At 36.6% G+C, this 17,372-nt stretch overlaps 1 protein-coding gene across 5 annotated transcripts in view; it reads left to right on the top strand.

Moving 5' to 3' along the window:
• The window catches only part of acot7 (acyl-CoA thioesterase 7), a 70,548-nt gene extending 54,436 nt beyond the window's left edge, over positions 1-16,112 (top strand). For all 5 annotated transcript variants that reach the window (XM_051116421.1, XM_051116420.1, XM_051116419.1 and 2 more), the window contains 2 exons: positions 90-274; positions 15,717-16,112. In XM_051116421.1, the coding sequence (XP_050972378.1) occupies positions 90-274; positions 15,717-15,815 (284 nt within the window). In that variant the 3' untranslated portion in view covers positions 15,816-16,112. The remainder of the gene's footprint in view (positions 1-89; positions 275-15,716) is intronic.
• Positions 16,113-17,372: the final 1,260 nt, after the last annotated feature.

Raw genomic sequence — 17,372 nt, 5'->3', positions numbered from 1 at the left:
TCATTAGACACATAGACCTCTGTCTTGAGTGAATATGGCATCATGTAATGATCAATAGATATAATACCTGACATTATGTATCCCTGCAGGTTGTGTCATTACCGTTTCCGGCCGAATGACCTTCACCAGTAATAAGTCAATGGAGATTGAGGTTTTCGTTGATGCTGACCCATTGGTGGAGGCTGAGAAGGGAAAATATAGGGCTGTCACAGCCTTCTTCACCTACATCTCTCTGGACAAAGACAACAAGCCCCTTGCTGTGCCACCGCTGAAGGTGAGTAATTCAAAGCTGATATGTACTGTAATATTGGAATGTTGAAGAATATTCTAAACCTTAAATCAAGTTTTAGCATAAGAAGCTCTGTCTAGTTTGTATTTTGAGTATTTTGCACGAGACAGGATCTGGCTGCCTACCTTTTAAGATTTATTTTCTAACATGTGGCAGCACAAAAGGATATGGATGATTGTTTGAAATTGTCTTTATGAGGGAGAAGCTTTCGGCCCTTGGTCTTTTCCACAGGGGTATAAAAAAAAATTGAGGATTTTTACTCGACTGTTGTACATGAGTATTGTTGTGGGGGATTTGTACTTGATTATTATTTGTACTTTATTTATTTGCACTTTTACTCGATTACATTTTGGAAGAAAAAAAATGTTTAGTCCTTACAATTTTTTTCAACTTGAAATGTACTCGTTACATTTTTGCTTCTTTTTTTTCCATTTTATCTTATGCACATTAAATATGGTTTATTGAAGCTCAAACATTTGTGCATGATACTGTATATGAGAACCGGTGAGATTTGTTTTCAGGCATCAAGCACACACATTTCAGCTTCACTTCTAACTTTAATCAAGGAAATTTTTGGTTAATTCATTATTTATATCTGTTTTGATATAGCCGTTAGCTGTCTATGTAGTATATTGTCTGAATACACAAGACTGGGTGCAAATTAAAAAAAACTAAAAAAAAAAAAAAAAAAAAAAAAAAAAAAAAAATTAAGTTAATATTTTGGTGGCATATTATTATTATTATTATCATTATTATTCAATAACTGTTGCAAATCTCTAAAAATTGTTTAAATGAACACTGTCTAGATAAATTGTAAATAATGTTTAATGATGTTCCTAAAAGGGAGTGAATAAGTAATATTATAATGATACATGGATTAGCAATCAGCACTGACTGTCAATTAATTAGTTTTAATCTAAACAGGATGTGCTCATTAATCATCTGTTTATCTAATGTGCTCATTAATTATCTAATTATTTGCAAATATAATGCAAGTGCATGGAACAAAACAATGAACAAAAATGAAACTGTCACCAATCTTTTGCTATGCATTTGATTACGCACAGGCGAATACCCAGAAGCTACAACGATCTATCACATCACTTTAAAGAGGGCGAAAACGTTATTTATTGCTTGAATTTCCTAATGAAATGGACAGAATTTGAAATCTGAGACTTTGTTTCATATCAAAAGTAACACAAAGCTTAACCTATTGCGATTTATTGGATGGGAGTCACACTGTTCATTAATTAACTGAAAACAGCATAGACCAAAAGATCGATTGGAATTTACGAATCGATATTGGTTCATAAAAATGAGAATACAGTCATGACCAAGAATAGCATTCTTGCAATTCTGTCAGAAAATGCAACCCTTCTCTCAGAAAATTTTTGCAGTTGCAAATGTTTTGGTACTTGCATGTTTATTTTTTTTGTTTGCTTTGGAACAACACAAAAAAAGTTTGAGTTTGACATTTCTTCTCTGTTTTTTTGTGGTGTTGCAGTACAAACAAAATCAATAAGCATGTGGATATGCTTTTGGCCATAACTGTATATTAAAATCGCTGTCACTGCGGGGTGTGGCGTTAAACATGAAAAGTTACGTAGTCTCATCTGTTCATCTGTTCATAATTAAAAATGAAAATGTGAACAAAAGTAATTAAATGTGTTATTATAATTCAAATATGATCATTAAAATGACGGGTAATAATAGATTATGACAGAATTTTTACAACCCTGTCCATCAAAATGATGGACAATGTTAAAATCTAATGCAACCTCAGTTTGGGTCATGTAATGAACTGCAAATGATATGCTAAAACATGTGCCCCAAGACCCTCATAAGCTTATGCAACAAATAAAGCATTTACATAAGATTGGCCTTGGGCAGATATTCATCCTTGAACAGAAGGCCAATCAATCATCATTTTGGCTGTAAGCAGGCATGCAGAGACGCCTCCGATATGGTAGTGACAGAAGGTAAGCTCCATAGGTGCTGGCATTCTCAGCTCCCTACTGAAAACTCATAATAGCCTCACTGTGCAGCATCAATACACAACTCTCAACCCACTCCCAGTTGTTTGTGCACACTGAGTCCAGAACCAATCTGGGGTCAGTTTGATGCCTAATCCCAAAATTATCACCAGTGTTTTTTTTAATCGTATTGAATTGTGTTCAATTTATTTTCTAAAATGGTAATTCTTTTCAAAATGTAGTATTTCAAAAGGAACATAAAATGTTATTTAACACTCCAATATTTATGTTTATTTCCGTTGTTTATTTTCTATATAATAATAATAAATAATAACAATAATAATAATGATGATAATGTTTATTTTTTATAGCGTGTTTCTAAAAAATCAGGGTCATAGTTCAATAACAATATGACAACATTGGATATATCGAGCATGGGATACTTGGGGGCTGAGGTAGAGAAATCCCTGGCACCAAAACTTGTACCATGATATCAGTAGTAAACCAGTATCAGAGGACCTTAATCTGTAAACTGGGGTGTAGGGGTAAATGGGATCGGAAATGTACTAAGGGACAAGACCATGCGTAAGACTGGAGTGATATGAGAAGATTTCTTAGTAAAGGTTAGGACCCGGGATACCGAATTCTGGATATATTGAAGCCTGTTGATTGACTTGATAAACTATAGAAGACAGAATTGTAATAATCAAGTCAGGGGGTGATAAAAACATGAACTAGAGTCTCCACATCTTTGATGCAGGGAGGGATATAGATGAGAAATAATATGTTGGTGAAAAAGCATACTTAGTACGTTAGGTGATGTGAAGGAAGGAGAGAAGATTTAAACATTATGCCCAGTGCGTAGGGAATAGATGTAAGGTTGGGTGTCATCAAAATGCCAATGAATTATGTGACCTAATGGAAGCATATAAGTGATGAAAAGTAACAGACCAAGCACAGAACCCTGAGGAACACCATAAGAGAGAGGGGAAGTAGTGGACTTCGACTGAGGATAGAGATGTAATGTTGATGTCAGACAGGTAGGAAATGAACCAGGAAAGAGCCGTTCCAAAAATGGCAAGTGCAGAAAGATGTAAGATGTGAATTTTATTAGATATGGTGTCAAAAGCAGTGCAGAGGTCTTAGAGAATTAGGATACTGATGGAACCAGAGTCAGTGGTCATGAAGAGATCTTTGAGAACACCAGAAGTGCTGTGAAGAGAGAGGAAGCTTGATTAGATACACTCAAGAGGCGGTGAGATAAGAAAGGATTTTTGTAGGGCGGCCACCACATTCTCTAGCAACTTAGAATAGGTAAATTAGAAACTGGATGGTAATTATACATGTCAGAAGGGTCAAGGCCAGACTGGTGTGACAGCTGCAGTTTTTAATTCTACATGTACATGGAGAATCTGTTCTGATTTCTATTCTCAAAATAAATTTTAGATAATTATACACCTTGATGGCACACATAACACATAAATTATCAGTATAGTGATATGCAGCAATGCAATCCCTAATGCTGACATTGCATGCCAAAATAAATATTTTAACAATCTTGTCTGTAACTCAACAGTGTCAGCTGAAGTATTAGTCATAAACAGATCAGTATTTTATTTTAAGCCTATATGCATCATTTATTAAACTTTTACGAAATATACATTTAATTAAATATAACTTTATTTAACTAAACTGTAATTTTCTATTACATCAATCAATCAAATACAATAATTTTATGAAATAAAGAATTATTGTCATGTAATGTGTCTGGTCGACTATGTTTCTCAATCACCTGTTATACAGAACTTAAGATGTTGCTCCTGATATGCTATGAAATTAAATGAATATCACAATATGTCAAAGCTTTTGAGATATACACTGACCAAAATTATAAACACAACACTTTTGTTTTTGCCCCCATTTTTCATGAGCTGACCTCAAAAATCTAAGACTTTTTCTATGTACATAAAAGGCCTATTTCTCTCATATATTGTTAACAAATCTGTCTAAATCTGTGTTAGTGAGCACTTCTCCTTTGCCGAGATAATCCATCCACCTCACAGGTGTGGCATATCAAGATGCTGATTAGACAGCATGGTTATTGCACAGGTATGTCTTAGGCTGGCCACAATAAAAGGCCACTCTAAAATGTGCAGTTTTATCACACAGCACAATGTCACAGATGTCGCTTTTTGAGTTTTGAGGGAGTGTGCAACTGACATGCTGACTGCAGGAATGTCCACCAGAGCTGTTGCCTGTGAATTGAATGTTCATTTCTCTACCATAAGCCGTCTCCAAAGGCGTTTCAGAGAATTTGGCAGTACATCCAACCGGCCTCACAACTGCAGACCACGTGTAACCACACCAGCCCAGGACCTCCACATCCAGCATCTTCACCTCCAAGATCGTCTGAGACCAGCCACCCGGACAGCTGCTGCAGCAATCGGTTTGCATAACTAAAGAATTTTTGCACAAACTATCAGAAACCGTCTCAGGGAAGCTCATCTGCATGCTTGTCGTCCTCATCGAGGTCTCGACCTGACTGCAGTTCGTCATCGTAACCCACTTGAGTGGGCAAATGCTTACATTCGATGGCGTCTGGCACTTTGGAGAGGTGTTCTCTTCACGGATGAATCCTGGTTTTCACTTTACAGGGCAGATTGGCAGACAGCGTGTATGGCGTCGTGTGGGTGAGCGGTTTGCTGATGTCAACATTGTGGATCGAGTGGCCCATGGTGGCGGTGGGGTTATGGTATGGGCAGGCATATGTTATGGACAACAAACACAGGTGCATTTTACTGATGGCATTTTGAATGCACAGAGATACTGTGACGAGATCCTGAGGCCCATTGTTGTGCCATTCATCCACGACCATCACCTCATATTGCAGCATGATAATGCACGGCCCTATGTTGCAAGGATCTGTACACAATTCCTGGAAGATAAAAAAAACATCCCAGTTCTTGCATGGCCAGCATAGTCACCGGACATGTCACCCATTGAGCATGTTTGGGATGCTCTGGATCGGCGTATACGACAGCGTGTTCCAGTTCCTGCCAATATCCAGCAACTTCGCACAGCCATTGAAGAGGAGTGGACCAACATTCCACAGGCCACAATCAACAACCTGATCAACTCTATGTGAAGGAGATGTGTTGTATGGCGTGAGGCAAATGGTGGTCACGTCAGATACTGACTGGTTTTCGGACCCCCCCAATACAGTAAAACTGCACATTTTAGAGGAGCCTTTTATTGTGGCCAGCCTAAGACACACCTATGCAATAATCATGCTGTCTAATCAACATCTTGATACTTCACACCTGTGAGGTGGATGGATTATCTCAGCAAAGGAGAAGTGCTCACTAACACAGATTTGGACAGATTTGTAAACAATATTTGAGAGAAATAGGCATTTTGTGTACATAGAAAAAGTCTTAGATCTTTGAGTTCAGCTCATGAAAAATGGGGGCAAAAACAAAAGTGTTGCGTTTATAATTTTGGTTACTGTACATATATATATATATATATATATATATATATATATGAAGAGTTCAGATGCAAAACCAGCTAAATCGATCTAACGTCTTTCTTTAAAAAATGCATTTTTATCAGGCTCAGATGTATAGGTTTCTATGTAAGTACTGGTACTTCTGATTGGGCTGAGGCTGGTATTTTAGCAAATTTGAAGAAAAAGTATTTGATGGACGTATAATATGTGTCGAGAGCATTCACTCAGTATCATTATCTCATTTTGACCGAGATGGCTTTTAGCTGGTTTTGCATCTGAACTCTTAATATATAATATTTCAAAAGTACAATATTGCAATTATCTATAATGCAGATTCATAATACATCATGTTACGGTCTTAAATGATAATACTGAAACTATCAGACATAATATATATGTGCAAAGGAAACTTAAAACGTGATAAACTAGTGACTATAATCTTAACAAAACACTGCTGTTTAAGCCCCACAGTTACATACAATATGCTGAAGGAATGCATTACCTTATGGCAGTAATTGTTTTGTTAAGAAAGTTAATTTCATTTTTTGACTCATGATGTTTATATCAGATGTACCCCTAAATATAGGACCATGCAGCTCCTTGGATTAGAAATTACTCTATTGCTGTTCAGCCCTATTTGTTTGAGGTCTGCATTCCATAAATGGAAATGCAAATGAAAACTGCATGAGCATCAGTCATATTGTGGCTCTCAGTTCTTATGTTTCAGAATATAAATAGTATATTGACAGACTATTCCTGCTATTTCAGACTTCAGGTGTTTTTTTTTTTTCTTCTTTCAGTGAAAGATCTTTCATTCTATTTTTAGGAGTTCCAGTTTTAGCTCTTGGTAGAGGGGAGTTATGGGCTGGGGGAGGGGTGAACAGCACGCGGAGTGAAAGCGCAGAGAAGTGGGGGATCATGGGATGGGTGGGACTATTGAATGGCATGCTGCACACAATGAAAGCTGCAAGGATCACCCAGATGTTCAGAGGTTTGCCTTTTTGGAGCAAGTGTTATGACAGGGTCTTCTCAGGAAACGTATCAGAAATATGCTCTAATAAGAATAGTACATACAGCAAGTATTTTTGTCTTTTTTTCAGTAACAACATCTAAAGGCTTTTAAAATGAGGCCAATTTACTTGGAGAGCATAATTATGTAAAATAAGACATGTTTTAAGAGAATGTATCATGAAGTTAGCATAAACCTCACTAAAGCTGAGTTTCTTGACAGAAAACAAGACATTTTCTCTTATCTCATAGCAAAATTTATCATTTCCAGTAAATGCATCTTGTTTTAAGTGTTTAGATATTTTTTACTAAAAAACATGACAAAAATACTGATTAGAAAAATGAATTTGGAGTCTAGTCAAACAGACGTTCTGGAATCATTAATGCTTTTGACAAACAGTGGTCCATGCCACACAAAACAAGTTGAGTTACCCTAGCAACCACTGGGTTTGCAGCATGATAACTGTGTTTATTTTTAGAAACAGCTTGTGATGTGTGTGCAATAAGAGGTTAAAAGCGTGATATCACACATCAAACACGAATACAAACAGAAATACAAGATTACTTGTTACTTGGTAATGAAATTTCCAGTGATTTTTCCAGTGAAAACATGAAAAAGATTTTCGAAAATATATATTTCTACACATGTATATAAGCATTGCATATGTGGCAACAGACCTAGGTAAGGAGTCAATAAAAATGCATGCTCTGTCAGACTCATAGCACTTGGACTGAATATAGAATAGGGTTTTGATTACGTACCAAAGAAATAGCTGGAAAATTCTGACTCAGCCTCATGTTGTTCCAAACCATGACATTCTTTCTTCTGTGGAACACAAAAAGATGTTTTGAGTTGTGTTCACAATGTCCATTTCCATACAAATAAGCATATGATGACTAGAGGCTATCAAGCACCAAAAGGGGGTGGAAAAGTATCTTAAAAGTGTTCATTCTGATTCCAAGCCTTTTGAAGCCATAGACTTGTGTAGCAACCAACCCAGAATTTGAGCTTCCGTATTAAAATAGGTGCATCAAGACATTTGCCGTTTTTGATGTCAGTGGCACTAAATTGCATTGGATCTTGCATGAATCGTAACTATACCACACTCTTAGAAAAAAGGTACAAAAGCTGTCACTGGGGTGGTATCTTTTTAAAAGGTACACTTTTGTGCACGTTAGGTACTTATATGTACGTTTAGGGTACCAACATGGACACTTACCCAGTGACAGCTTTCGTACCTTTATTTCTGAGAGTGTGATATTAAACAATTTCAGGCTTTCTTAATAGTGCCTTTATGTCTCTTTTTGAAGCTTTACAACCTCTGGTCATTGTATTCTTTTGTTCTCTGCTAAACATCTTCAAAAGGCATGAAGGTGTGTAAATGTCAACATAATCAATAATTTTAGGTTTCTCTAACACATTCCTTGCAACATTAGCAGCTGGCGAGGCCAAGATGTCATGGGTGTTCTAGTATATATCCTGAACCCTGAAAGTCACCATCTTAAAGCCAATGAATATTTGAAACGGAGCACCTTTACAAAGTGTGGTATTTTAAAGCTGTCTCACCCCTGGGATAATGTAGATTTCCAAAGAAATACATCCAAAGAAGATACCTCTATAGTGTTTAGTTGTGCACTAACATGGAGAGGCATTCTGGGAGCAGCTGCAAAGGTCACAGAACAAAAGGTTAATTGAGACATTGTGGATCAGAGAGCTAGTTAAAGCACTTCTCTTCTTTACAGCTGGATTATCAGCACAGAATAGTGAAATGTCACTTGTAAATAAGAATAGTGATTTAGCTCAATAGGATGATTTTAAAATATTAGGTAAGTTTTGGTGCTAGGCTGCATGAGAGCCATTTTGTTAAAAATGCAGCAAATGTGTATGAGACTCAATGTAAAGCTGGTGTAGATTTTATTGGCAAGATTCTATTAAACTTAAATAGTTCAAATAGACCTAAAACTGGATGTTAATTGGCCTAGTTAATTACTGATATCTACATGCATTGCATTCTTTGTAATAATGTAGTGTTGGTTTACCGATGGATAGTAAATAATACACCTCTGAATTTGTTTGTTTTGTAAAGCCCAATAAACATATGTATTTCAAAAATAAAGATATTATAGTTTAGAATTTTGTATCAGACTACTCTAATAGTTGAATTAAAGCAGATAATATTTTTGAAAATACAGAGTTCTGGCATGAAACTCTAGATGGCGCAATCACGATAGATGATGACATCATTATCACATGGCACAGCTGATTGGTTCTCTCCTGTATCAGTAGCCAATGAGTTCACTGCTCAACATTCAAATATATGACTAGTGCTAGCCGTAAGCAGTTTTGCAGCATGCTTCAGAAACCCTCCACCTTCCCCAGCTCCACCTGTATCCACAAGTTTCCGGGGGGGGCACTACTGTAAAAAAAACGTGGGTACAACTTCCGATGAGGTAGTGGACATAGTATACCAATGGTATTTTGTATGCTAATTAGCTAAGAGGCTAAGTGTTTTTTTGGACCATTGTTTACTTTGTAAAGTTGCACATCTTTATGAGAGATGTCATTACGGTTCTTAGGGACAACATATGCTGTTCGAATTTGTGTTCCCACATCATTAGCAAGTTTGGATCACTAAATCTTGAATGACGGTCAACTAGTGAAATGACATTTGAACTGAGACATCAGAGCTTGTGTTAAAGGGCATGCCAGATGAAGCCTCAATTCCAGGCTTGTCACAACACACTTTGCGTCTTACTTTGCAAGTACATTTTCACTGGACTTATTTAATAATTACATTTTCAAATACCCAGTCATACAAGTAATATGAAGAATACAAATTATTTCAGGAAAATTAAATATTGCCATACACAATTAATATATGTGTACATTATTCTTCTAGTACATCATATTGATATTCATACTGGCATTTAATGGTACTATTCAATGGGTAAATTAATTTATCAGAGTCACAAACAAACACACACACGGTTAGGCTTTTATTTGTGCATAAACATGAGTCAATCTATGAAAACTGTGGTGAATGCTTGCTTTATTTTTTACTAACCACCAGGTCGTGCTGTTTTCGACACTCTCGAAGCTTTGAATCTTTTCCCGAAACAGTCAGAGGAAAGTCTCGGTGTTTCACGAGGCTTCATTTGTCTGAGTGTCACGTCCTGCTTGTTTACTTTGAACCAGAAGATGCTCCCACTTTTGATGCAAGGCCTCATGGGGCGTAAGAAACTTGTGGATAGATCTGTTACGATGTGATTCATGTATGCTATGGGGGTTATTCATATATGTTATATGCAATATGCAATATATCTTACATGCTCACAGCAGCATGTTGTGGATGTATTGGCAGTAGCAAGTCTCGGGACTTTCTCTGCCGCAGCAGCATAGCAGATCTATTCCGCCAAGACCAAATACATTTACATTGTCATGTACATGACTATGCCAATCCCTCTGAGAGTTGTCATGACAGAACTATTGATTAATTATTATTTTTTATTATTATTTTTTTATTAATATATGTACCAGTGTTTCTTTTAATTTAGTCTTTTAGATGGATGTCTTTGGCCGCTGCACTTACGCCTCACACTTAACATGACATTCTAAAAACACGGCACTAGAGGTAAAATAAATTAAACTAAACTAAAAAATGCATCTTGAAATTGTTTCCTTTTTTTCTCATTCTTATGCTTGCATTTTTTCATTTTTTCATTTTCCATTTCTCAAATGCATCCTGCATGATTGGTCCCTTTTGTTCTATGCATGGATCTAAACTTGGGAGGCTGTATCATGATCTAATTTAAATTCTTTGGCCAATTTAAATAAAGTACAAATGATGGGGGCATTGGATCACTTTTTATCTCCTATATTGATAACTGCTTGGCAGTAATGCCCTTTCAAATGTCTAATCACAGCTGCTTACTGACAAAACAGCACAAATCTGGTAACATATCATCAGTATCGAAAGCTGGTATATTAGCAGGCGATTAATTGCTTTCATTATAGCATAACAATGACACTTTACTGCAGTTGTTTCAGCCGAAATGTAATTTGTGTAATTAAAGTTAAAGTGAAAAGGGCTCAGGGACTGCTGAACCCCAAGCCACATACATTTCCTTCATTAATAGTCTGACTCCTTGCTCAAGCTTTCTACAGCTTGTGTGTTTTTATTGGATATTGTTAAAGGAATAGTTCACACCTACAAGAAATATCTCATTATCTAATCACCCTCATCTTTCTGAACCCATATGCTCAACAACAAGATTTTTTTTTTTTTTTTAAAGATCCCTTAAATCAGCTCTTTTCCATACAACAAACAAGTTTTGAACCTGAATTGCAAATTACATTTTGTTGGTTCCACTGAAGAAAAGATTACTATTAAATATGAGCTTGCTTTGTTTGGCTTTAGAAGATGGACTACTCAACATTAAACAGTTTTTATGATGCGTTTTGGTGTCTTTATTAATTTTGGGGTCATACAAAAAAAAAAAAAAATAAAATAAAAAAGACAGAATCAAATTTTTCACATTAAGTTGCACCAACTGAAGTATTTTGTAGGATCAGATTAGGCAGAAATAACTGTTAGGTAGCTATAGCACATTTTCACTTTCAACGCTGTAAGGTCAGGTGATTCTGTTTGCTTGTCTGTTGCTTGTCTAACGTAATGTTCATTATGGATTCATGTTCATAATGGATTCAACTTAAGCATTTGACTGTCTGAGAAGCTGTGTGCAGTGACAGTTAAGAGAGTGACAGATGTTATCCAGATAATCCACTTATCAGAAATGCAACTCCTAATTACACACATTGCTCAGTTGATGTAATGGAATTATATTGTGGTTTCTGCTGAGAGCTTCATTAAGGAGGCAGGTCTGATGTAATAGTATGACTTTGCTGTGCTTAAGGGCCACTGCAAATCAAATGTTTGCCAAAAGCCTGGTCAGAGCCGTGAGATGTACAAATTCATACCATATCCAGATTTATGTGCTATAATACTGTTTTTTAAAAGTGTACTTTTTTCATTATTATGCTAATATTTACATTAAGCCTTTTGCCTCATGGAGGCCTGACCAGTCAAATACTGCTAATTTAATTTGGTAATCCCACTGCAACTGTGTGGTCTGAATGTACATACTGTATTTAATGTGTTTTTTGTGATACTGTGGCAGTAAGAAACTCCAGTTCTTATATTAAATTTCTTACGCAGTTTCTTCACCATGACATTATAGTAGTTGAGCTGAAGAGACAATAACAGTTAAGTTCTGCTATTGTGCACACTGCAGTAACTTTAAGAATACAGTGCTGCCTGTGCTGCTGTATATTTTATGACTCATAGAAAATATGTGTCATGTGAAATCAAGCTTGCATTGTTAGAAATATCTGCGCTCACTTGTTTGTATAGAGGCCTACTCAGCAACAGTTCTAGTCTCAGTAGATAAAACCTAAAATAATGCCAGCTTTCTTCAGCATCCATATTGGCTATTTCCATTTGCAGTTTCCATTTAACTACTACTGTTTTTCGTTAAAGGGGTTCACTTTTAAGGCGTTAAAGTTCACTTTTACATCTTGTTTGAACATTAATGTCTGTTGGCAGTGTATGTACAAATCTACCCTATAATGATAAAAATCCATGCAGTGGTTTTTAATTAATCTGTAAAAATAATATTCCCTTTTTCAAATCGAGCCATTCTCAGATTTCGCCTTAAATCAGCTGTAACAGTCCGACCTCCATTGTTTTGATGCCGAAGCAGGGATGTAAATTCCCTGTAATATCTCTGATTGAGGTGTTGTGTTGCTGGATGTAATAATGAACGTAGTGGTCGTCATTTACTCCAGACATCTGAGCCGCTGAAGATGCAGTGGATTATATTTGTTTGTGAAGGGAATGCGCATCCCGATCTACATAAACGTGTCAATGATTGCACAAATCATTCATGATCCAGCTTCACTTAGAGCAACAGTATTTATAAGAGGTTTTTTTAATGAATCTCTGCAATCACCCTTCCTAACAACGTGCTAGTTAGCAAGTTTAGCAGCTAAACGCTGCTAAATGCGGAAAAAGTAAACAGGCTCGTCACTCCACAGAGAGAAGAGAGGGGCGGGGCGAGCAGAGCTCATTAACATTTAAAGCAACCTCAACCAAAACAGGATGATTTTTGCAGAGCTGATTTTGACAAGGTAAAAAGGGTGTTGTTTTACACAACAATTGAGAATTTTTAATCAAAGTATATTATGGACTTTTCATTAAGACCCTAAAGAATCATATCAACTTATTGAAAATGGGCATCCGATGACCCCTTTAACACTAAATCGTATAATGTTTCACACTCTGGTGGTTTCTGCTGGAGCAGTCACTCTGGTCTTCTGCCAGTCACTCTCTCTGTGACTGAGGCACTGAGCTTCCCTCCAGCTTAATTTAATTTGTCCAAGACAAGCACTGCTGCCATGGCCCTGTGTCTTTTCCTGGCCTCATCATGAGCCCTGAGCAACAGGACAGTCACTGACCCAGCCAGGACTTCCTTCAAGGTCATATGATGTTGTTTTTTAGATAGAAATTATAGGGAGAGCTTTTTGTTTTGAATTTGTTGGAAGGGAATGTGTTTAACACGCAGGTTTCATAATTAAACCAGGTTGTTACAGAGCTTTGTGGAATATTTAATTCTTGTCAGCCAATCAACAGTCAAATTGACAGCTGAAACGGAATAATTGACCACTGTACCAGGAATATGTAACATTTGTCTACATAAGAAGCTAACCAAACAGTTTAAATCGTTCTCGTGCTAATATTGAATGTGTGGTCACAGAGGTGTTTTTATTGCCATTTTACAATGGCTTTAAATGAGGCTCATCCAACCAGATTTTACAGTGGGAATTATTCTTTATATAATTGATTTCTAATCACTGTAACTTCATCATTGAAGGTAATAAATAATTACCAGGATGATCAGGATCCCAATGCAAAGCTATACTTAATGCAGTGAGTTGCATGTTGATTGGCAGCTGCAAACATCCATGAGTTACACTAATTAACTACATGTGGAAAATGGTTTATTTCAATAATTATCATTAATAAATGTGATTAATGCTATTAATAATTCATCATTTTCACCCTGCTCCACATTTTGCCTAACGCCATGGTAAAATCACTGTACGGCACAGCCTCAGGTGTCTCATTGCTGCATGCCATTTAAATAAAATAATAATAAGTGCAACAGTTCATATGCTCTCCATTAAACTGGGTCACCTCAGAAAAATAAAATTAGCCTCAACATCATCAACCCTATGAAGTTTAGTGTATCTGCATGTGCTTATATAACATTGCTGTGGATATACATCCTATATCTGTGATTCCCATTTATGCACATGCCCTCATCAGCAAGGCTGCTTCAGTTGTCACTGCACAGTTTGTTCCCTAAGGTTGGCCGCCATCTGCCACTGCCGCGCATGACTAGCTGGTGACCTATAGCCAATGATAAGAATAGCCATGGTGTAGTGTGCAGCTGCAAGATGAAGCCTAACGTCAACTGACATCCTGCTCTCTCGCGCAGTATTGTTGTTTGTCCGTGATGAAGCTGTGCTCCCAAAGCAAACATCTTTTGTTTTATTTTAGATCTCCAAGAATTTTTTATTTTTTTTTGCAACTGGCGAATTTGCTCCTGACCTTACTTAAATAATACACATAATTTTTACATAGTTTTTACACCTCACAATTAGTTGAGGTGTAAAAGAAAGAAAAACGAAAACAAGAATTTAAAAATATATCATCTGCTGTTCTCCATTTTCCCATTTTGTTGCAAACCTTGACGTTTGTGCTATTTCAGTTCAGCCAAGAGGTCGGGCTGTGACTTTTATACTCTATTTGTTCGACATCTTCTCGCATGCGAATTTGCATTCATACACAGCAGAATGTGCATTTGTGGTCTCCTGAGTTTGCATACGTATGAATGGAATTCAGTTGAGTGCTAAGTCTAGTGACCATAGACTGAGTACCACATTTTACAAGGTTATATTTTTATAAGGTCCACTTATCATGTAATGACCCATCTAATTTTCATTTATTTGTTTATTTATTTATTTTAAGCAATGCACTCTTCACAGGACTTTATTGCATTGCTGCAGGGTTTTTTCCCTTCAGTAATACCTTCTTTACACTCTCTGTTTTTTAGCGCTCATTAACGTATTAGCTTACACAAACTCACAATAAGCAATACTTTTTTACTGCATTCATTAATCTTTGTTAGTTCATAAAAAATCCAATTGTTTATTGTTTGTTCATGTTAGTTCACAGTGCATAATCTTATACAACTTTTTGATATAAAAATGTATTAGTAAATATTGAAACAACTAAGATTAAAGGCCTGTTCACACCAAGGATGATAACTATAAAAATAACAATAAAGATATATCTCGGTATTAAAGAATAGCACAGTCCACACCACAGCTATAACAATAAAGACACAGAGACACAATAACGCTGGAATCACTTTCAGAACGATTTTTTCCCCAGCTGATGAATGATTAAAACATTGACGCCCAATCAGAATCAACGCTGCTATAACGAGCTAGATATTGAGCTGATTACATTTTAAGCCAGCCAGTCCACCCAGACTGCAGTGCTGTTAAGACAAAATTTAACATGTTTCCACCAGTGAAATTCTCTTGTGGTTACATTTGCATTATTTATTGTGAAGTACAGCAAAATAGACACATCTACCTCATCTACAAACATTCACTGCAGCTGACAAATGTTCAGTACTCAGATGGGAGAATGTAAAATGAGGAAGTGTCTGTGTGAAAATATTCTGATAATGTTCTGAACACTTCAGCGTTATGACCTTATGACCTTCAAATTTGCAGCGTTTCCAGCGCATCACAGTATTCAGCTTCACTGTGCTTGTGTGTAAAATGTGTTTATTTATCTTATTGCAGCTGGAAGGTGAAGAGGAGCAGAAGCGGTTTGAAGAAGGAAAAGCACGCTACCTGCAGAACAAGGCAAAGAGACTTGCAGATAAGGAGCGTCAACAATGATGTTTACCATGCAGACAACTTATTGTGATGTAGAAGAACATTCTTGAATAATAGAGCCTCAACGTACAACATACTGTATTAAGAACCTCTGCTTTCTCCTACATGTAGCTCACTGAATATATATATATATATATATATTTTTAGGTTTAATAGTCTTATCTTTTACCAAAGCACTTTGTGTGTATATCTCAAGTGAAACAAAAAAGGAAAATATATTTATGTTTTATTGTACCAACTTTTTTGTGAAATGTGCAAGCTGTATTATGCCCTAATAAAAGCCTGCTAATGCAGCTACAACTGGTTTGCTGTGAAATATCTGTTCAGAATGACAGAATGTTGAGACCTAATCGCATTTGTGTTTGACAGACAGACAGACAGATAGATAGATGGGCAGACAGACTCATTGCTGCCAGAGAAAGATCATAATTCAGTATTGGGATGCTACTTACTTCTTCTTGTGCCAGATTTATATCAGGATTTTTTTCTGCCATCAAGTGAATTATTCAGAGCTGGGAAGATTTATAAGGCCTGTTGATTTATTTTCTTGCTTTAATGTCTATGCAAAAACTGTAAATCAGTGACTTTGACAAGTAATAGCACTCCTTTCCTCAATAAGCTGCATGAGATATAATTCATGAAGGTGGCACAAGTAGTTATGTTGAAGTTTAATACTTAGGTTATTTGCTCATAAATAGCATCATATTTCTATGCAGCTGTACATTCTATTGTGGTCCCTGCATGATTTCATTTATTCGTTTCGGTTCATTTATCACAAGGGTATGAAGGGTAAACAGACTTTCAGATGGCTCTTCAAGATGCTGATTACAGGTATAGTGTAAAGGGGTCCTTTTATGCTCTTTTACAAAGTCTTGATTTGTTTTGGGGGTGTACAAGAACATGCTTTCATGCTTGGTGGTTCAAAAAACACATTATTTTTCACATAATATATAGTATTACAATACCATTCTCCCAGCCTGGAAAAAAAACGCTCGATTAGTTCCAGGTTTAATGAAGGCCAACCGGCCGAAAAATTAAATGTGTTGTGATTGGTTAACTGTCCCACTGCATTGCGATTTTCAAACAGCTTAGACCAGGGGTGCACAACCCTGGTCCCGGAGATTGACTTTCCTTTTTAGAGTTGGAACTAAACGGGAAAGTCGATCTCCAGGAACAGGGTTGGGCACCCCTGGCTTAGACAGTGTTTCAGTACTGCCACGCCCCTTGTCAAAGTAGCAAGTACCGTGTACAACTGATACTTGTGTAGTGATACTTACATATTAAATATAGATATTTTTATTGACGTATTGATTAGCTACAGAGGCCTTTATTGACCCCCCGGAGCCATGTGAGGCACTTTCTATTATGGATGGATGCACTTTATTGGACTTGTTTGGGTCTGATGAAGAGAAACACTCATCTATGCCATTTTAAAGCTTGGGAGTGCAAGGATAAATTTTAATATAACTCCGATGGAGGCATGGAGGGTGAGTAAATAATACACTACAGTAGTGTTGAGTCCCATCCTCAGTCTGTGAGATTGCAGATACATGATATTAT

Source organism: Labeo rohita, chromosome 8 (genome assembly GCF_022985175.1).
Source record: "Labeo rohita strain BAU-BD-2019 chromosome 8, IGBB_LRoh.1.0, whole genome shotgun sequence".
Taxonomy (NCBI): Eukaryota; Metazoa; Chordata; class Actinopteri; order Cypriniformes; family Cyprinidae; genus Labeo; species Labeo rohita.
Note: the sequence above shows the minus strand (reverse complement) of the source record. Positions and strands in the feature narration are given on the sequence as shown.